The sequence below is a fragment of the Lampris incognitus genome, chromosome 20 (assembly GCF_029633865.1).
Source record: "Lampris incognitus isolate fLamInc1 chromosome 20, fLamInc1.hap2, whole genome shotgun sequence".
In the NCBI taxonomy this organism is placed as follows: Eukaryota; Metazoa; Chordata; class Actinopteri; order Lampriformes; family Lampridae; genus Lampris; species Lampris incognitus.
In genome coordinates this window covers 31,263,035-31,284,500 of record NC_079230.1, presented here as the reverse complement: position 1 = coordinate 31,284,500, position 21,466 = coordinate 31,263,035, and the positions used below count along the sequence as shown (strand labels likewise).

At 50.9% G+C, this 21,466-nt stretch overlaps 1 protein-coding gene across 4 annotated transcripts in view; it reads left to right on the top strand.

The window, feature by feature from the left end:
• Positions 1-13,713: 13,713 nt before the first annotated feature.
• The window catches only part of lrch4 (leucine-rich repeats and calponin homology (CH) domain containing 4), a 59,925-nt gene continuing 52,172 nt past the window's right edge, over positions 13,714-21,466 (top strand). For all 4 annotated transcript variants that reach the window (XR_008812177.1, XM_056300471.1, XM_056300470.1 and 1 more), the window contains exon 1: positions 13,714-14,314. Coding sequence is in view for 3 of the 4 variants with exons in the window: in XM_056300471.1 (XP_056156446.1) it covers positions 13,849-14,314 (466 nt within the window). In the remaining variant the exon portion in view is untranslated. The remainder of the gene's footprint in view (positions 14,315-21,466) is intronic.

The window sequence follows — 21,466 nt, the reverse complement described above, 5'->3', positions numbered from 1 at the left end:
GACATTTTACTTGTAAGAGGCAAGTCCAACTTAACCTGCTGAAACCTTGGTAGAGAACGTATGATAGAATATGTCTGTGAATGTTCTCATTCATCCAGGTCATGGTTATCCAAAGGAATTGAATCAAGTGCAACTGGACTTGCTATATATCCGTGAAGACGTTTCGCCTCTCATCCAAGAGGCTTCATCAGTTCGTGCCTTTCTGACTAGACCAAGCTAGTCTGACTGGCTGGTGATGAGACGCCGATATTTAGCCTCTTTGGAGTCGTTATCAGAGCTATTGATGTCAATGGCACTTTTGTGTTCCGATGTTTAGCAACGACAGTCGTTGGAGGTGTTAGTTTCGACTTCGTTAATGCTCCATTCAGTGGTCATGAGTCGTTGGAGCTGTTAGTGACCGACTGTTGTTCTTGGAGGCTAGGCTTCTTGAGTCTCCTGGGTAGAGATGAAAGGACGGCATTGTAAGTGGGAGATAGGTGGTGTCGCAAAGCTCCTCCTCTGTTGAGGGATGGTTTTTTCCAGTTTCGCATAGATGGCTTCCTTCGCCCCTCTTTCAAACCATCTATCTTCCCTGTCCAAAATGTGTACGTTGTTGTAGGGTAATGTTATGCAGCCAACAGCGCCCCCTGGGGGCACTGATTTATGTATACTTGCCTTGTGCAACATGCCTCAGTTCCGTTATGGGCACAGCCGGTGAATAGACGTTACTAAGAGACACAGGCCGACTCTGTCTGTTATGTATATGCACCTACACCTGCAACATGGTGTCAGAAGTTGTATTGGAACCCAAAGTGAGTCTTACGTTGCCTGTTGCTTGAACAGCGTGCGTTTATTTGTTTTACTAAGCGTCGTTAAAAGTTTCAGTTAGCCTGCTAGCATTAGCATCGCGCCAAAACTATGGCTTCCAATATTCCGCTGCGGGAGCCCATGAAGATGACTGGGGATCTTCACAGCAACTGGGCTAGCTTTCCATCAGAGTTTGAGGATTATTTGCTTGCGACCGGGATCGACAAGGCAGAAAGCACGTCAGTTGAACGCTGTGGATTACCCGCCGCTAGGGGACCCGGAGGACAGCGACCGCGATGAGAGGGATGTGTACACGGCTGAGAGCGTGGGGGCTGTGAACACTCAAAGGAAAAAGTGGTTTGTAAACCTGCCACTGCACAGAGGGGTCCAGAGGTGCCAGCTTGACTCTGGAGCCACCTGCAACGTGATGAGCTTGAAAGACAAGATGAGACTGGCGCCTAGAGTGCCTCTTCAGAAAAGTCTCACCAGGCTGAGACTCTACAACAGTGAGTGGATGAGCTCAATGGGCGTGTACAGCACACTGTGTCATCAGGGGCAAGACGCACAGACTGGACTTTGAGGTCGTGCGCACCAGCCAGAAGCCCTTGCTTTCAGGGGAGACATGCGAGAGACTTGGCTTGATACGCTTCACCATTCCCGAAGAGCTGAATAAAGTGGAGCACTGCAAGACAGGTGAGCTAACCAAAGGCTGGCTCATTAACACTTACAATGACGTGTTCACCAGCCCAGTCGAGTCACTGCCGGGTGATGTTCACTTCGAGTTGGATAGCACTGTGGCCCCTGTCCAGTGCCCACCAAGAAATGTCCCGGTGGCCCTCAAGGCAGCTGTTAAGGCGCAGCTGGACCAATATGAAAAGGATGGACACTTAACCACAGTCACTCAGCCCACAGACTTGATTAGCAATCTGGTCATAGTGAAGAAGCCGGACAAATTGAGGCTTTGCATCGACCCCAAGCCACTTAACCGAGCCCTGAAAAGGTCCCATTACCTCATGCCCACTTTAGATGACGTGCTGTACAAGCTGCCTAAGGCACGTATCTTCATCCTGGTGGATGCGCGCGACGCATTCTTGCAGTGTCGCCTTGATGAGGAGAGCAGCCTGATGACAACGTTCTGGACGCCGTGGGGTAGGAAGTGATGGCTGAAGCTCCCTTTCGGCGTGTCAGTCGCACCGGAGCTGTACCAGAGGAAACAACATGAGCTGCTGGCCGGTTTGAAAGGAATCGAGCCCCTAACTGATGACATCCTCATAGTCGGCTGTGGGGACACGGAGGAGGAGGCCGTTAGCGACCACGACGCAAACCTCGTTGCTCTGATGGACAGATGCAGGGAAGTGAAGCTGAGGCTGAGCATAAAAAAGCTGCAGTTTTGTGTGAGGGAGGTCCGCTTCCACGGCCACATACTGTCGGCGGAGGGCCTCAAAGCTAATCCCGAGAAGGTCAGGGCAGTCCTGGACATGCCAGACATGTCAGAGGTGTGTGACCTGCTGAGAAGGTTGCTAGACAAAGATGTGCCGTGGCACTGGTTGCCCAAACATGATGCTGCTATGAAGGAAATCAAGACGCTGGTCACGGCGGTGCCAGTACTACATTACTATGATGTCAGCAAGCCAGTCACCATACAGAGCGACTCCAGCCAGACCGGTTTGGGCTGCTGCCTGCTTCAGGGGGGACAGCCGGTCGCGTTCGCCTCCCGCCCGCTGAACCAGACGGAGCAAAACTACGCACAGATTGAGAAGGAGTGCCTGAGCATCGTATTCGCTTGTCAACACTTCCACTACTACCTATATGGGAGGGGTGATGTGACTGCGGAGACCGACCACCGCCCGCTGGTGTCAATCTTCACTAAGCCCCTTCTCAGTGCACCAAAGCGCCTTCAAAGCATGCTCCTCACACTTCAGAACTACTGCCTCACGGTGATGTACAAGCCAGGCCCTGAAATGTACATCAGTGACACGCTCAGCAGAGCCACCACCCCGCCACAGAGAACGGACACTCAGTACAGATGTGAAATGGTCTGCAGCATGCAGCAGGTGCAGTACGACACGGCAGCCATTCAGCAAGCAGACTATCTAAACGTCACCAGCCAACGCCTCGCACAGATTCGAAAACACACAGAGGAGGATGTGTGTCTTCAAACACTCAAGTCGGTCGTGCTGGAGGGATGGCCAGAACACAAAGAGGAGAGCCCCATAGCCGTCAGAGAATACTGGGCCATCAGAGATGAAATAAGCCCACAGGACGGTGTGCTTTTTAGGAGCCAGCGTGTCATCATTCAGAAAGCTATGCATCCTGAGATGCTGAGACGGATCCAGTAGAACCACGGGGGGGGGGGGGGGGTGAGGCTTGTTATAGACAGGCCCGGGATACTCTCTACTGGCCAAATATGCAGGGGGGAATCAAAGACTATGTGCAGCAGTGCTCAGTGTGTAACGAGTATGCACACGAGCAACAGAAAGAGACTATGATGTCACACCCGCTCCCCACACGTCCCTGGCAGCTGGTGAGCATGGACTTGTTCAGCTACGCAAGGCAGGACTTCCTGCTCATGGTGGATCACTATTCGGACTTCTGGGAGATTGATCTACTCCCAGACCTGTCGGCAGAAACGACCATCCGAAGGTGCAAGGCACAGTTTGCACGGTACGGTATCCCTGACCGGGTCATTTCCGACTGCGGAGATCAGTTTGATTGTGGAGAGTTTCGGGCGTTTGCGAGGGAGTGGGGCTTCGAACATGTCATGTCCTCCCCGAGACACCCAAAAGCTAACGGCAAAGCAGAGTCTGCAGTGAAGATTGTGAAAGGCCTATGCAGAAAAGCAGACCGGGCTGACGAAGACCCCTGGAAGGCTTTTCTACACTGGAGAAACACGCCCACTGAGGACATGCGCTGCAGCCCAGCACAACGGCTGATGTCACGGAGGCTGAGAACTCTTCTCCCTGTGGCCGACCAGCTGCTAGCACCTCAGATCATCACTGGGGTCACAGACAAGCTGAGGGTGAAGCATCAGGCAGCGAAGCTGACATATGACAGAACTGCGAGGGATCTGCCAGAGCTAAACGTCGGCCAGCCTGTCAGGATGAAACCAATCCCGGGTGACAGGACTGGCCGATGGAGGAGAGGAGTATGCTGCAGCAGGTGGGGCCGCGGTCCTATCTCGTCAACGTGGAGGGAACCACGTACCGTCCCAACAGGGTTGATCTCCGACCAGCAGAGGGCGCCCCTCCACAGCCGTCAGCCCACACAGAACGGCCACCGGAGCAGCCTGTGGGTGTGGGTGCAGTTGAAGGGGCCATGTGAGCGGGGGCAGCATGGAGGAAGTCGTCAGCAGCCCTGTAATGTCTCCAAGGTCGTCAGCCCCGAGGTCGCCGCCATCTCCCCCACAGGCTGTGACCACACCATGCCGTGAGTTAGAGGGCCGGGCCTTCTCCCAGAGCGGGAGGCAGATTACGCCTCCAGGAAGACTTGACCTCTAGGTCATACACTGTGCTGAGATACACACACATACACACACTCACACACACACTCCCACACTCACACTCACACACACTCACACACACACAAACACACACATACACACACTGACACACAGACTGTGGACGTTAAAAAGAAAAAAACGAAACAAAAACGGTGATGTTCACTGCTAATGTTCTTCTTCAGTGGTCTTGTGGATGTTCTGACGCTGCCATTTTGTTGTTATTGTTCTGCAAAGGTTCTGGTTGATATGGACTTGCTGTCTCTTCTTGATGCACTATTTCCATTGCACTATTTTAATATTGGGATATGAGCACTAATGTTCTAATGGCGAATACTATCCATTATATGGTTTGGTATTGTATTCTACGAAAGGAAGGGAGGTGTTGTAGGGTAATGTTATGCAGCCAACAGCACCCCCTGGGGGCACTGATTAATGTATACTTGCCTTGTGTAACATGCCTCAGTTCTGTTATGGGCACAGCCGGTGAATACACGTCACTAAGAGACACAGCCCGACTCTGTCTGCACCTACACCTGCAACATACGTTGCTGTCCTCGAAGGAGTGTGTCTTCTCCTTTAGGTGTAGATGGACTGCTGAGTCTTGTCCTGAGGAGTTTGGCCTTCTGTGCTGGGCCTGGGTCTCTACCCAGGAGACTCAAAAGTTTAGCCTCCGAGAACAACAGTCGGTCACTAACGGCTCCAACGACTCATGACCACTGAACGGAGCACTAACGCAGTCGAAACTAACACCCCCAACGACCGTCGTTGCTAAATATCGGGACACAAAGAGCCATGGACATCAATACTTGTGACAACGACTCCTAGAGGATAAATACTGAGTTTCATCAGCAGCCAGTCAGACTAGCTTGGTCTAGTCAGAAAGGCACGAACTGAGGAAGTCTCTTGGATGAGAGGCGAAACGTCTTCACGGATATATACCAAGTCCAGTTGCACTCGATTCAGTATGATAGAATACTTTTTAAAAAAGGGGGTTATTATTTTATTTGTCTTTGTAAGCAGTTTAATCCACGGCAAGAGATGACATTTCTCCCTTTTATTTTGCTGAGGAAAAATTGTTTAACTTCTTATTTATTTTCCTTAAAAGGCTTTGCAAATAAATTAGCATTGCTTGGAAAAAAAGGTAACCCGGAAGTACACCATACATTCGTGGAGCTCAGCTGGTTAAGGCGGGAGTCAGCTAGTTAAGGCGGGAGTCTGCTAGTTAAGGCGGGAGTCAGCTAGTTAAGGCGGGAGCACAGCTAGTTAAGGCGGGAGTCTGCTAGTTAAGGCGTGATTCAGCTAGTTAAGGCGGGAGCACAGCTAGTTAAGGCGGGAGCACAGCTAGTTAAGGCGGGAGTCAGCTAGTTAAGGCGGGAGCACAGCTAGTTAAGGCGGGAGTCTGCTAGTTAAGGCGGGAGTCTGCTAGTTAAGGCGGGAGTCAGCTAGTTAAGGCGGGAGCACAGCTAGTTAAGGCGGGAGTCAGCTAGTTAAGGGGGGAGCACAGCTAGTTAAGGGGGGAGCACAGCTAGTTAAGGCGGGAGTCTGCTAGTTAAGGCGGGATTCAGCTAGTTAAGGCGGGAGTCAGGGAGTGGCCAGATATACCCCTTCCCCACCCCTCGAACACCATCACCACACACAGGGCTCACACTGGGCACATTTGACATTAAAATAAATAATATTAATAAATAAAAACGTTTTGACAGGTATGGGGTTTTTTTTTCTCTGATTTTGAAAACTTCTCACGATCGACTCGGAACGCTTCCGAGATAGCTGAAGTCTATACGTGTGTATTATATGCCTAGCCATTCAACTTAAGTCATTTCATAGTAAAACAGATTATAGTTTTATGAAAGGCTCGACCGTTCTGACAGCCATAATTGTCCTTTTAAATGTGGTTATAAAGCCGCCTTAGCCATAAAACATGAATCCTCTGAAGAGCATTCAAGACTCCTCTTTCCAAAAGGGATAAAATCTCTCTATGAATAATTTCTAACTTGGACCGCAGGGAGGCGCTAAAGGGTCAACAAACAACAGTTTCTGAGGGAGTCCAAAAAGGTGCAGATAATAATACTTTATAATAATACTTTATAATTATACTCCATAACACTTTAAATACTGAACTGACCAAATAAAGTAAGGAGCAGCAGTCTAAAAAGGGTGTTTCTCCTGCAGAAGCCCCCGTGACTATACGCCACAGTGGTTGATAATGATAATAATCATTTTATTTATATAGCACTTTTTATTTCAAATGACACATATATGTATATATAAGTGTGTCATTTGAAACCCAGAACCTCCACAGCGTCACCATGCTGCTGCTGTGCAAACCTACATGGCCAATAAACATGATTCCGATTCTGATTCTGATCTCTTTCCCGAGACGGACAACGTGCAATGGATGTTGTGTTTACACAGTTTACACAATACAACACTGAAAGAGGAAACCAGAATTATAACGGACTTATAAGCTGTATGGAGGGCGGCACGGTGGCGCAGTGGTTAGCGCGGTCGCCTCACAGCAAGAAGGTTCTGGGTTCGAGCCCCGGGGTAGTCCCACCTCTGTGTGGAGTTTGCATGTTCTGCCCGTGTCTGGGTGGGTTTCCTCCGGGGGCTCCGGTTTCCTTCCACAGTCCAAACACATGTAGGTCAGGTGACTCACTTTACTAAATTGTCCCTAGGTGTGTGTGTGATGGCCTGGCGGCCTGTCCAGGGTGTCTCCCCGCCTGCCGCCCAATGACTGCTGGGACAGAAAATGGATGGATGAAGAATATGATGAGGAGGATGCCAAGCAGTGTCCGGATGCCATCGGAACAGCCCAGGACCCGAGCCACAAGACCACCATCACCATGGAGACTTGACAGGAGGACAGACTACACACCACACCACTCACATACGCAGCAGAAGAGACAAGAAAACCCCACATCAGCCCCAGGTCGGTGAGAGAGGGTATAACGCCGAACCAGAACAACACATTTATAAGATATATTAAAAGAAACTGAGATGTGGACGATGCCAAGCAGTGTCCAGGTGGTGACCACCGTCCGTCACCACGGAAACCTGGGAGGAGGACGGACACCTCATACACATCTTTCACCGGTATCTGGATGTGTGTCAGGTACACCAGCTAGAGGGTTTCTTTAAATACTGGTTATCAGTGTAAAATGCTTGTCTTGTAGTGGGCTGCACAGTGTTGTCTTGTAGTGGGCTGTACAGTGTGGTCTTGTAGTGGGCTGTACAGTGTGGTCTTGTAGTGGGCTGCACAGTGTGGTCTTGTAGTGGGCTGTACAGTGTGGTCTTGTAGTGGGCTGCACAGTGTGGTCTTGTAGTGGGCTGTACAGTGTTGTCTTGTAGTGGGCTGCACAGTGTGGTCTTGTAGTGGGCTGTACAGTGTGGTCTTGTAGTGGGCTGTACAGTGTTGTCTTGTAATGGGCTGTACAGTGTTGTCTTGTAATGGGCTGCACAGTGTTGTCTTGTAGTGGGCTGCACAGTGTTGTCTTGTAGTGGGCTGCACAGTGTGGTCTTGTAGTGGGCTGCACAGTGTGGTCTTGTGTTGGGCTGCACAGTGTTGTCTTGTAGTGGGCTGCACAGTGTTGTCTTGTAGTGGGCTGTACAGTGTTGTCTTGTAGTGGGCTGCACAGTGTGGTCTTGTAGTGGACTGCACAGTGTGGTCTTGTAGTGGGCTGCACAGTGTGGTCTTGTAGTGGGCTGTACAGTGTGGTCTTGTAGTGGGCTGCACAGTGTGGTCTTGTAGTGGGCTGCACAGTGTGGTCTTGTAGTGGGCTGCACAGTGTGGTCTTGTAGTGGGCTGTACAGTGTGGTCTTGTAGTGGGCTGCACAGTGTGGTCTTGTAGTGGGCTGTACAGTGTGGTCTTGTAGTGGGCTGCACAGTGTGGTCTTGTAGTGGGCTGTACAGTGTGGTCTTGTAGTGGGCTGTACAGTGTTGTCTTGTAGTGGGCTGCACAGTGTTGTCTTGTAGTGGGCTGCACAGTGTGGTCTTGTAGTGGGCTGCACAGTGTGGTCTTGTAGTGGGCTGCACAGTGTGGTCTTGTAGTGGGCTGCACAGTGTGGTCCTGTAGTGGGCTTCACAGTGTTGTCTTGTAGTGGGCTGCACAGTGTTGTCTTGTAGTGGGCTGCACAGTGTTGTCTTGTAGTGGGCTGCACAGTGTGGTCCTGTAGTGGGCTGCACAGTGTTGTCTTGTAGTGGGCTGCACAGTGTTGTCTTGTAGTGGGCTGTACAGTGTTGTCTTGTAGTGGGCTGCACAGTGTGGTCTTGTAGTGGGCTGTACAGTGTTGTCTTGTAGTGGGCTGCACAGTGTTGTCTTGTAGTGGGCTGCACAGTGTTGTCTTGTAGTGGGCTGCACAGTGTTGTCTTGTAGTGGGCTGTACAGTGTTGTCTTGTAGTGGGCTGCACAGCGTGGTCTTGTAGTGGGCTGTACAGTGTGGTCTTGTAGTGGGCTGCACAGTGTGGTCTTGTAGTGGGCTGTACAGTGTTGTCTTGTAGTGGGCTGCACAGTGTTGTCTTGTAGTGGGCTGCACAGTGTGGTCTTGTAGTGGGCTGCACAGTGTGGTCTTGTAGTGGGCTGCACAGTGTGGTCTTGTAGTGGGCTGCACAGTGTTGGGTGTAGTGGGCTGCACAGTGTGGTCTTGTGAAGTCTTATAACATCGTGATGGAGGCTCAGCTGTAATGTCACGACTTAGACTTGGAGAGAGCAGGACTGTAAAAGACCTCCTGGGCCATTAAAACAGGAAGTCAGGCCTCCTTCCCTGGCAGCTTTCTCACCGCTGTGACCTACGACAGGCTGCAGCCCCCCCCCCCCCGCCGTGTTGGGCATCGCGTGTGTGCAGATGCACGTGTGTGTGTGTATGTGTGTGTGTATGTGGGGGGGGGGCTCACTTTCACCCAGCATGCACAGCTGCTGGTAGGCTGCTCATGTCTAAATGACATACCATTCATTCTCAGGCATACTCCTTTTTCAGCAGTCACTAACTCACTCTCTCTCCTGCCCCCCTCCTCCTGCCCCCCTGCCCCCCCCCCCCCCCCCGTCATGCCTTACTCCCTGCCAGTGCGCTGTTGGTGTTTAATTTCCACAAGGTTTGTTTTTGTGGTGGAGAATCACTTGGTCCCGAGTCCCTCTCCCCGTTTACCATCTGTCCATTTGTCAGTGCTTCTAACCCTCGGACTCGACAGTCTATGTTGCACTCAGAGGGCACCCCCCCCCCCAACCCGAATCACACCCCCCAACCCGAATCACACCCCCCAACCTGAATCACCCCCCCAACCCGAATCACCCCCCCCACCTGAATCAATCCGTCATTCTCTATTTCTCACATCCGACACCACAGTTTGGCCTGTGGTTGGAATTCATTTAGCAAGTGAAGTGTAGTTTACAACAGGGTTCCCCAATTAGTTTCCCCCAAGGGCCAAATCATGTCACGCAGGCCAAGCCAGGGGCCAAAACGTCCGGGGTTTTGGTTTTCCATTGTGCCAGCAACAGTTGCTGTTATGCAAAAAGATGTTGTTATGATTGGTATTTTTATCATTATTATCATTATTATTATTATTAGTAGTAGTAGTAGTAATTTAGGCCTAGTATTCTTAAATCCTGTATTGAAGGTCACACAAGAAAAAGAAAATAAGTCCAAAACCAGCCCTTTAACGATGGCCGAATGGACAAACATAGACGGATGTTCATTGGGCAGTCAGGGGGGGAAGTGAGAGTGACGGGGTGAGGCAATCCTTCTGATGTCCGGCCTGTTTTCTGTTGTGGCAGGCCTGAGGCGCCGGCCAAGATGTGCACCGGAGAGTCTGTTCCTTTCCCGGTTCTTGGTCCAGTTCATCGAAGAAAGCGGTGACTCACATGTGTACGTGGAGGGGAAACTTGTGAGCAGGAGCATTACAATAGTTCTTGTGTGTTTTAATCGAGCTTGGGGAACCACGTTGATCCAGAAGTCACTCACCCCAACATCCGTGTGTTGTGCTTTGAGCAAATCCGACGTTCACATCTCCAAGACCTCCATCTGGAGAGCTGCCTCATCTGTGGAAGGCCCCAGCCTTTTGACCTCTGCAGTCCACTGGCCGTCAGCTGTCAGGTGAGAAGAAGCGGCTGGCGACCCCACATGTATGGGAGGAGGAGGCACGTGGTAGTCTGCAGCCCTCCTCGGATCAGCAGAGGGGGTGGAGCAGAGACCGGGACGGCTCGCAAGAGTGGGGTGATTGGTCGGATACAATTTGAGAAAGGGGGAAGGGGGGTTCAAAATTTTTTTTTACAAAATAAATAAAGTAGAGCAGCACGCAATTTATTTCACATGTTGTGACAGGTGTGTTAGTGCCAATGGGTCAACGCGGGCCAGACATTTATCTCTCGTGGGCCGGATCTGGTCCGCGTGCGGCTTATTGGGGCCCAGGGGTTCAAAACATTCCCGCTGACTTTTAAACATGCAGAAGTTGTTCGAACACGTAAAGAAACATAGCCGGGGCAAAGCTCAGCACACAACTAACCCACACACTGATGGAGACGACCAAAAACTCACCCATGCATGCACTCGTTTCCCAGACAGCATCTGGATGTGGGCCACTTCAGGCAGTGATGCGGCACTGATGGTCTTCTTCTGGCCCTGACACAATGGATGTGAGCCTGAAGTGGCCCACATGTATAATAGCAAATATGGCCCAAATATGCCAAATCACATGTGGGCCTTTTCTGGCAAAGCTACGGTGCTCTGGGCAGCATGTGGTCTGGATGTGACCCGGAAGTGGCCCCGTGTGGTAAATGGTGAATATGGCCCCAATACCACCAAACACATATGGGCCACCTTTGGCTAATATGTGGCACATGCGGCATTGCTATGGCTTGGTTCTGGCCCAGATCTGGCAAACAGGAGCTGATATGCACACACACACAGAGTCATGGTAGCCGACTGATGCACTCTCTGGCCTGTGACAAAATGTTTGTTCAGAAAGGGAAGAGGCAGTGACTCAGAGCTCAGTGTCTCTGCTAATGAGCAGGAATATTCATGGCTTTCGGTGACCCAGATGCTTCTGAAATGATGTCATGACTTTAGAGCACGGCCAATTAAATGAGCTGGAAGGAACCGAACTCCCTAATCACACTACGGAGTACCAAAAACACCACACCGTGCTCTTGGACTGCTTTAATTCCCGTTGAAAACTGATAAGCTGGTTATCTAGTCCCCTGTTCTGGAACAGCTCTGGAATGTTCTACTCACCAAACCGTTTCTCGTGTTTCCACACTGTCTAATTTTGCTCTCAACTTCCTCTCACCCCTCTAGTTCCCTGTGTATCCCCAGGAGCAGCAGGGCCAGAGAACGCCACGCCGACACATCGTTCTCACGCTAGCCATCTCCCCCCCCCCTTCTTGTGTGGGTCTCCCTCTGGGCTCCCCCTCGCCTCCTCTCTCGGCCTTTTGATCCCCAAGTGGGCTTTAGATGGAGCATTTCCTAACCCACTATCATCCCAGATTCAGAAACCCTCAAAGGTTCATGCTTCCGATTGCTCAACTTTCTGTACGTGGCTCATTTGTTGTCACAAGTCCCCGTTATGAGCCGTACAGCATTATGTGCCATCAACTAACTACGGTATTGGAATATTGCAAGCAGTAACACAACATTGCATATGGTAGGGGTTAGAGGTGGTGGGGGTGGCGGGGCATTATGGTTGTATTATGTTTTTTTTCTCCCTCCATAATCTCTTAAAGGTCCCGCGGAAGTTAGCAGTGTCTGTTAATGGATGTTATGTGCTTAACTGTGCAGGGAAAGTGAGCGAGGCCCCCGGCCTCTCGGCTCTGGCCCCAGCTGTGAGACCAGTCCACCAGGACATCGACAGATGGTCCAATGGGACACCGAGTTGGGAGGGGGTGAGGGATGCTGAGAAGGACAGAGGGGTGGAACGGATGGGGATGAGGGGGGATAATGTTATCGGGTGGACTGGAAAGACGGTGGAAGTGGGGAGTAGTTAAATGTTCAGGGAAAGGGATGAAAACCCTCCCAGGAGGCCGACGTGGCCCTGCTGGCACCATGTCACCACATGTTCTTACACAGACTGGATGTGCGTACGCCTACAAAAGGCAAACCGAGACATTTCCAGAGGGGTGCACCCCATTTGAGAGACAAACATTACTATCTTACCCATGTCTACCCATGTCTCCCATCATGCCCCACTGAATGTCGTGTTTGTGGTATGTAGTTGTACCCGTGTGTATGTGGAGTATGTGTATATGAAAATCCTATCTATCCGTTTTATGAAAACGTAATTTAGAAATCGAACCAGTTAGTCTCTTAAAAAATGTTACAATTGGGGTCATTGATGAAAAGTATAGGGCATACGATAACTCAATCAATCAATCAATCAATCAATCAATCAATCAATCAATCAATCAATCAAGTTGGGTTTATATATACTTAGCACAAAAAGTAAGGAAATGTGTGTTTGGTAGATTATTTCTTTGTTGTAACAATGCTTCTCGGCAATAAATCTTATACCGTTGGAAAGCCTGTTTATTTCCCTTTTAAATGGCGCCACATGTGTGAGGAACATGCGTTTGTGGGATGAGCACCAGAGCTGAGTATGTGGGTTGCGCCCATGAAACATTTGCCAAATCTTCTCTGCCAATGCCAAACAGCTTATTTTGCTGTTGCTATTGACTCTTGTTTTGAGCTTCTGGTACCCCAGGGGCTGCCAACCAGCTGCCTGATATAAGATTTATTGCCAAGAAGCATTGTTACAACAAAGACATAACCTACCAAACCCACATTTCCTAAATTTTTGTGCTAAATTTATATATATTGTAGCAAACTCGGGGGGGCAGTCGGGAACCGCCGCCGTCGGGACGCGAACCCGTGTCTCCTGCACCACAGGCGACAATGTTAACCAGTTACCCAAGGGTTACCGAGCCTATTCACCCGTGATCGTTACATTGCCGCGTTTCGGGGCAATGCCGGGGCGCGAACTCGTGTATTCCGCACCGCGGGCGACTACGCTGACCGCTCGACTAAAGGATCCGACCCGTACACTTTGCAATATACATGCAAGTTGATTGATTTATATATATATATACACACACACACATATATATGTGAATGAATGAATGCCTTTATTTGTCATTGCACAGCTGTACAACGAAATCAAATACATATATATATATAGCGTTTTTTCCTAAACCGTCAATGGTGTTGTGAGAGCTGACCTAATGAGGAGCGGGTTCTCTGTCTTCGCAATGAGGCATTTCACAGGAAGTCTCTCTTTTATATATATATATATATATATATATATATATATATATATATATATATATATATATATATATATATATTTAAAGCTCTGGCTTTTCCTCTCTAAACGCCACACCACAAAGGTCTGTGAGTGGCTGTTTACATTTATCTATTTGGAGAATTGTCCCTATCAAAAAAAAAAGTGTCTTTTACCTTCACAGTTTCAGCACCAATACATATTGTTATTACCCAAAACCCAGGACACAATCAAGGCAAAATGGCGGGGCTCGTCTTCCTCAGGCTCCGCCCCCCGGCCCCGTGGGTTTCCGCGAAACATGGGCGTGTCCTTCAAACCCCCGCCGTGCTGGCCGCTCCCACTTCCTCCGCCGCTCGCGCTCGCCTGCCCAGCTCCGTTGAGAAGACTTCTGACAGCTCGCCTCGCTCCGTTTCCGACTCGTCCGCGCAGACGAGCTTCCGGTCGGTTTCGCAGCGCTTCTGAACGCGGATCAGCTGGGCGGGGGAGGGAGAGAGAGAGAAACAGCCCAGGGACCGGAGATACCCCGGGAGGGTATGAGAGCAGCCGGAGCGCTTCGGGCAGAGTAAGGAAGGGGGGCTCATCTGTGTGTTTCATGGCTGCTGGGGATGGCGCCCAGCTGCCGGCGACGATAGCGGCGAGCCGCAGCGTGGAGAAGGCGCTGGAGGAGGCGGCGGCCAGCGGAGTGCTCAACTTGTCCAGCCGCAAGCTGAAAGAGTTCCCCCGCACCGCCGGCAACCATGACCTGTCCGACATCACGCACGCAGGTGAGTCGCCCCGTTCCGCCTCCCCGCCCGGCGGCGGCGTGGCCCGCCGCAACTTCCCCGCCGCTCTTTTGTTCGAACCGCCCCGCATTGTTGTCTTTCGCAAGTTAGAGGGCCGTGTTACAGAGGGAAACCTGCACGCTTCCGTCTCTTTCCTCCCACCCCGAGAGTTCTCACGTTCGGCGAAGCTGCCGATCTTCTCGCTCGTCCCCTCGTCCGTGCCGCGGGTGAACGTGCTCGGGTCCGCGTGCGTCTTTTGTTTTCTCGTGTCGGCGCGCGAGTCGGTTTCGAGTTGGAACACATTCTTCCGTCATGGCAAGAGTAGCTCGGCACGGGTGCGTCGTTTCACAAAACCACAACTCTCTGCCTGTCTGTCTGTCTGCCTGCCTGCCTGTCTGTCTGTCAGAGCAGGCCTCGCATCCTAGATACGAGTAGCATCTTCTTTTGTCACCTCGCACCTATTGATCAGCAGGGCTACGTTAAGACGTCGGAACGGTGGCAGCAGCCTTTCCAGTCAAGAGGTGGTGGTGGTGGGGGGGTAAAATGGCCGCGAAGTACACATGCAAACTTGTTTTAAAGTCAGCAGCGCGGATTAAAGAGAAGTGCACGGGTTCTTTGCCGGGCTGAAAGGAAAGAGGATTAGTCCATCCAGGTTGCTGAAATCAATCTGCCCGCCGCTTTAAGCAACACCCCGCTCTGCTGCTGCTGCTCCCTGCGCTCCTTATGACCATCTGTGCCGGGCAACTCCAGCAAGGTCCAGTGCAGGGCTGGGCGACCTTACCCAGCAAGGTCCAGTGCAGGGCTGGGCGACCTTACCCAGCAAGGTCCAGTGCAGGGCTGGGCGACCTTACCCAGCAAGGTCCAGTGCAGGGCTGGGCGACCTTACCCAGCAAGGTCCAGTGCAGGGCTGGGCGACCTTACCCAGCAAGGTCCAGTGCAGGGCTGGGCGACCTTACCCAGCAAGGTCCAGTGCAGGGCTGGGCGACCTTACCCAGCAAGGTCCAGTGCAGGGCTGGGCGACCTTACCCAGCAAGGTCCGGTGCAGGGCTGGGCGACCTTACCCAGCAAGGGCCGGTGCAGGGCTGGGCGACCTTACCCAGCAAGGGCCGGTGTGGGTGAAGGTTTTGCTCCAACCAAGCAGTTACACACCTGATCCCACTAATCAGCCAGTAGAGTCCTCGCTGAGGAACTTGATTAGGAGACACAAGTGTGCAACTGCTTGGCTGAAACAAAAACCTTCACCCACACCGGCCCTTGCTGGGTAAGGTTGCCCACCCCTGCTAATGGGATGAGGAGACCTTGAACACGCACGCGTGGCCACGTGGGCCACCTGTGATGCAGACCTATACAGAAGTGATGAATGTCTGCCCTCCACTGCCTTTGATTTGGCTGCGTTTATGGAAGTGGAGGCTCTTGAGAGGATGAGCTATCTAGGCGAGCTGGTGTAGAAGTTGGCGTGTTTATGTTAATGGCACACAAGCAGCGCTTCAGTGGTTTAGAATCGAGAATATCTGCTTTCCCTGAGCAGTTGGCCTCTCCTTCAACCTGTCACACAACTGGTTTTATTGCCGTCCTAGTATTATTATTACTCGCCCAAGATGACTCACTTCTTCCTCACCCTGCACTGACTCTCATGTCTCCATAGCAGTCATTTGGCTTTTAAGAACTTGTATGGCCAGAACCTGGTCTTTATCTTCAAGATAAACAGCCATTTTCCCTTTCAGTGGTTTCTAGTAGTTGTACTTGGGTTGAGCTTGTGTAAGCTTTATAACTGCCCCATCATCCTGCCGTGCAGCTGCTCGGATGTGAAAGCTCGGCCTCTGCGCCCTCTGTCTCGGCTGGTGTACATGACTGTGTGTGGGAGATGATGGCTCCTGCTTGATTCACCAGACGAGCGGTGATGCGAGTGTTTACGGGACAGACCGGCACGTCAGCTTTTCAGGTACGGTCTTGCCGCGGTGTTCCTAGACCGTGTGTGTTTTTGTGTCTGGGTGTGCATACGTGTTTTGCAGACTCACGCCGAGCAAAACGGGAGCGGTCCGCCGAAATGTTGGTTACTACGCAGCCTGCGTGGACTGTGGAGTCAAGAAACCGTCCGCATTTGATGTGGACCGCGAGGGGAGGATGGAGCGCGGTCTGCATCCTTATCAGCGCGCCTTCTGAACTCGCTCTCCTGCTTTATCTTATTCACGTTGCAGCTGTGGGTTGTCTCACTACAGTGAACAAGAATGCTGATATTAATGTCCTGGTTTTGTACCCTGTTTGCTGCGTATTATTCACGACTCAGGTATGCTTTGGCGAGGGTTTTTTTAAAAAAAATTTTGTTGCCTTGGAACAAGTCATGCAGCAAGTAATTTATGTTCCCATTTTGCTTAAGCTCATATTCGGTGTGACTTTATGGACGCGGTGTGTGTGTGAGAACATTGCGAGTGAGCTGGTTGGCTAAGGAGCTTGCAGCCGTGTTTATGATAATAGAAGCCCTGCTACTTTGCCTCCTCCTCCTTCCCCTCTCCCCACTGGAGCAGCTTCCCCTCAGGAAGGTCAAAGGTGCACACACACACACACACAGATGCAGACTTGGCTGTGCTTGTCCAGTGTATTCCGCCAGTAGCACAGCCTGCTGGGAAGAACAAAGCTCATCTGTGTTTGTTGCGTTCAGGTTTTCGACCGGTCGAACCGGCGGCCCCCAGGTCTCGGGGTTGTTGCGTGCTGGCATTTAATAAAGAAACACGAATATTGCATGTCCCCCTGTGCCAACACTGTAATAGCACGGCTACGGAGTCCAGCTATCTTTATTAAACAGGGCCTGCTTGGGACGCTGGAGGTTGTCTAGATTTTTTTTTCCTCTTGCCCTTACCCACCGTCGCCCCTCTCAGTGGCGAGAGCAATAAAAATGTTAGTGCGGGGGAAGGGGGGGCAAAGTTAATAATTTCTTTTTCACTATCATGACCTCCTGGGGCTGTTGGATACAAGAGCTTCTTGTTGATGGGGGGGGGGGGCAGCAAGCTGGAGGGGAAGGCCGGACATCCAGCAAATATACCCTCCCATATTTCAGCTCAGTGCCCTAGCAGCTGCGACACAGACATAATGAAAGGGAGGAGAGGCAACATGGGGGGAAGATGAGGTGGGGGTTTTTTTTTTTTGCATGGAGGAGTCAACCGATGCTCAGATGTTGTTCCGGTAAAGGGGGGAGGGTACAGCAGCCATACTGTGAAATCCTCCTTTAAACTCTATCTGCTGCCTCCTGTTCTGAGTCATCCCCTCCCCTCCCCTGTTTTCTCTTTCTCGTTTCTTAAGATTCCTCAAGCCTCCTCTGTGTCTCGGCTGCTGCCAGGGGTGTAAGAACATATCGATACGCTCGAGTGTGGCGATATTATCTTCTGTGATAGTGTATCGATTCTCGAAACCACCGTATCCATTTTCACTTGTTTACATGTAAAGGTTCGTGACAAACATGTTGTGTTGTGTGTAACCCCACGACCGCCAGATAACGGTGTCGCAATCCATCTTCAGCCAGTTGACTCTTCCGCTCCAACACGACAACGTGAACTGACACAGGAAGTAGCATACGCACAAAGAACACAGGCCTATGAAACAAACCACAGTATATCACCTTTATACAGTATCGCAACATATCACCATGTGTTGACTCGTAACCCCTGTGCCATGATACGCATCATATCACCAGATTCTTGCCGATACACAGCCCTAGGTGTTCTCTCTCTCTCTCTCTCTCTCTCTCTCTCTCTCTCTCTCTCTCTCTCTCTCTCTCTCTCTCTCTCTCTCTCTCTCTCTCTCTCTCTCTCTCTCTCTCTCTCTCTCTCTCTCTCTCTCGCTCTCTCTCTCTGTTCTGTGTGGGCCAACATGAGGAGCACATCCTGTGGTGTATCTGCCCGGCGGCGATTTTAAGACACATGTGTCTTTCTGCCCGGTGTCCAAAGCCCTTGGCATCACATACTGTGCTCAGGCCTGTGTCTGAGTAGAGCCGGGCCGGGCCGGGCTGAGCCGGGTTGAGCTCGGTGTTATTGAAGAACAGATACGTTGTTTGGAGTGCTTGCTGGCTTAAGTCATGCTATTGAAACCTCCTGCAAGGCTTGGGTTTGTGTGGGGTTCTTCTTAATTATGCAGTTGCAAGGCCATTACGGCGCCTCCTGTCATTGGATCAGTCCCACCACAGAGGTGTGCGTTCAAGGCTCTGGAAAATTCCAGAACGTTTAAAAACACCAAATGACTCCCACTTGTTCAAAACACCTAAATTCCTCTGTCCCCCCCCCCCCTTTTCTTGGCCTTGCACAAACAGCCAGTGTGGGGCAGGTCGCTGTTTGAGTCTGTGGCTTCAGCTCATGTGATACAAAATCTAAAAAAAAAAAAAAATGGGTTGAAAAAAAACATCTGTTCACTCGTCCTTATGAAATGTTTTTGATTTTTTTTTTTAGGGTTTTGAGAGAACAATTCATTTGATCAGGGAACAACTGTGTTTGAAACTGTATACTTTAGAATATGGACGGCTTAATCTGCTCAGATTAGATGTAGGCTTCTGCTCTCCCCAGCAGGCTGCTGCCATGGGTGTGTGGTTTACTTTGAGCGGCAGCATTTGGTAAGAGGACCGTTTTAAGGCTCTCCAGTCTGTACTTCCCTCGGCTTTGTGAGGCAGCTGGATCTCACAACATCTAACGCTTCTCTCTCTCTCTCCCCCCGTCGGCACTCGGTAACTGCGACGCACCCTCAAAACCTGAAGCTGGGACGGGCGGTTTTATTTCTTATGGCGTCGGTGGGCAATAATTCCGTAACAACCTCTCAGCATATAGTATTTCCTGGTGCCTGAGAGAAAACTAGACCTCTGCACCTCCTCTTGGCTCTGTACTCAGGGCAGGCTTTAGAAAATCCAGCCCGGGACGGACGATTCTAGCCAACCACGGGCCAGTTCAGAGAGAGGACGTTCCTATTGGCTGTTCTACAAACGCAGTCGCGCATATCGGCCCCGCCCCGTCTGTCGCTTGCGGTGGTAACCTTAAACAGGCCCTCCAGGATTTCGCGGGCTTTTTGGGGGGATTGCTGCGGCCTAAAATGGCTGATTTCGCGGCAGCTTTTCTAAAAAAATTGCAATGCGTGTTGCGATGTTTTTAGCTGTTTTTTGTTTGTTTTTTGCGATGAAATTGTGGGAGTACGGGAAAATTGTAAAAATAGTTGTGATTTTTGTTGTAAAATTCATTAAAAATCGAAGGCAAGTTGTTCCAGTGAGGAAAAACCCGCACTGTGCTGAGTGTTATACATACCTTACTGAAACAAGGCTCAGGGGTACAAAAATTCTAACAAAATATGCTTTATTTGTAAAAGAAGAAGCACACGTCCTAGGGGGGCACCCCACAAATCAGCAGACAGGTTTAAAAGTGAAAGTGCGCCCAACCTCACCATTAACCATGCGTATTGAATGTAACCCACCCTGACCCTGCCCGGCCTCTGTCGTGGTGACTCGTCCTGTCGGTTGTCCACGCGTTTCAGCCGTTCCCCGGCAGTGTTTTGTGGCGGGAAAGTGTTCGTCAGTCGATGATTTTCGTTTGTGTTCCACCACAACGTTTCTGTGAATGTTCTCATTCATCCAGGTCACGGTGAGCCAAAGGAACTGAATCAAGTGCAACTACTGTAGTTGCACTTGATTCAGTTCCTTGATTCAGTTCCACAACGTTGCACGTGGTGTAAAACGGTTTGCCCCCGCCTTCGGGCAGACCACCGGGGAACTGCCCTGCCCGGTCTTTGGCAGTAATTGTAGTTGGTAAATGTGAGACGTTCGTGGCGCACATGTCCGCACCTTCCCAACCAGAGACAAGGAAGTGGGTTTGGTGACGTATGGTTCAGTGGTTTGCGATGATTGGTGAAACTGGCGGGAAACCACGACGATTGGTCAAATTTGCGGAAACGCCGCGGTGATTGGACAATATTGCAGCGCAGAATTCGCGGGCATTGGCTGGGTTTGCGTGAATTGTTGCGATCGCGACATCCTGGAGGCACTGCTTAAACACCAACAAGAACAACTCGGAATGGCTGCTTCGCCTGGACGGGTAGTGTAACCAATAGATTCCCTGAAGAAAAAATAAATGTGACACCCATTTTTAGATGGATAGATCATCAACTACCATACACGTTTCACGAGTCTCGCCTTGACATTTCCAGGTTTTACACAAGTGTAAGGGGACGAAGAGGTCGTTTGGCTTGGCGGAGTGATACGAGGCAGACGAGAGAGAGAGGCGGAAGGATTTGCGTTGGAATGTTAAAAGTTGCCTACTGCAGCTTTACTTTCTCTTGCTTACCTCTTTCCGCTGTTGCTAAACGGGCTGCAGGCTGTGTCGCTGCAAAGCAGCCCAGCTAGCTTCCTTGCTTTGCTGGCTGGCCGGCCATTACAAGGAACAGGCTGACCTGAGTGAAACGGTGCTTCTCGGGGGATTTAATGAAGATGTTGTCGTCGAGCAAGCCCCGATGTTGATCTCGCAGCTGTGTGTGCATGTGTGACCACACTGTGCACCCAACATATGGATGTACTCTCTCGGTTGTTTACATCTGTTCTGTCATTACAGGGGGCAGTGTGCACACGAGCCAATCTGCTAATGTTTGTGTGCAACACTACATGCACAGAAAGGACATTTTGTGTGTGTGTGTGTGTGTGTGTGTGTGTCTGCTCACAAACACTTGGAGGTCTGCTCTATGCATATGCGCATGCGCCTCTCTTGTGCGGTGCTCCCCCGCTGTATATCCTCTCTGCTACGGATGTGGGCTTCTTGCTCAACTCGGCACTTCTTCTTTCCCTTTCCTATCCTCTGCCGGTCTGTCTCGGTGGTGGCTCACACACTTAACAGCCTCTCATGCTTTACCCTTAGTACTGTGAAGACAATTTTGGCCTTATCGCTTCTTCATTTGTTTTCCGAACTGTTTCTCCTCCTTCACACCCTGCTGGTCTGCTTCGTCTCTTAGAGCACAGCAGGTGGTGGTGATGTGTGTGTGTGTGTGTGTTTGCGTGACTCCTGCTCACTCCCGGGGGAGGTAACAAGAGAGAAGAGAGGGGGGGGGGGGAGTGACGAGACTGCTGTGCACCCCAGCCCGAGAGTTCGGTGCCAGTTAGTTAGTCTGCCAGCGACTATGTACGTCACTGTTCGTAGTCCG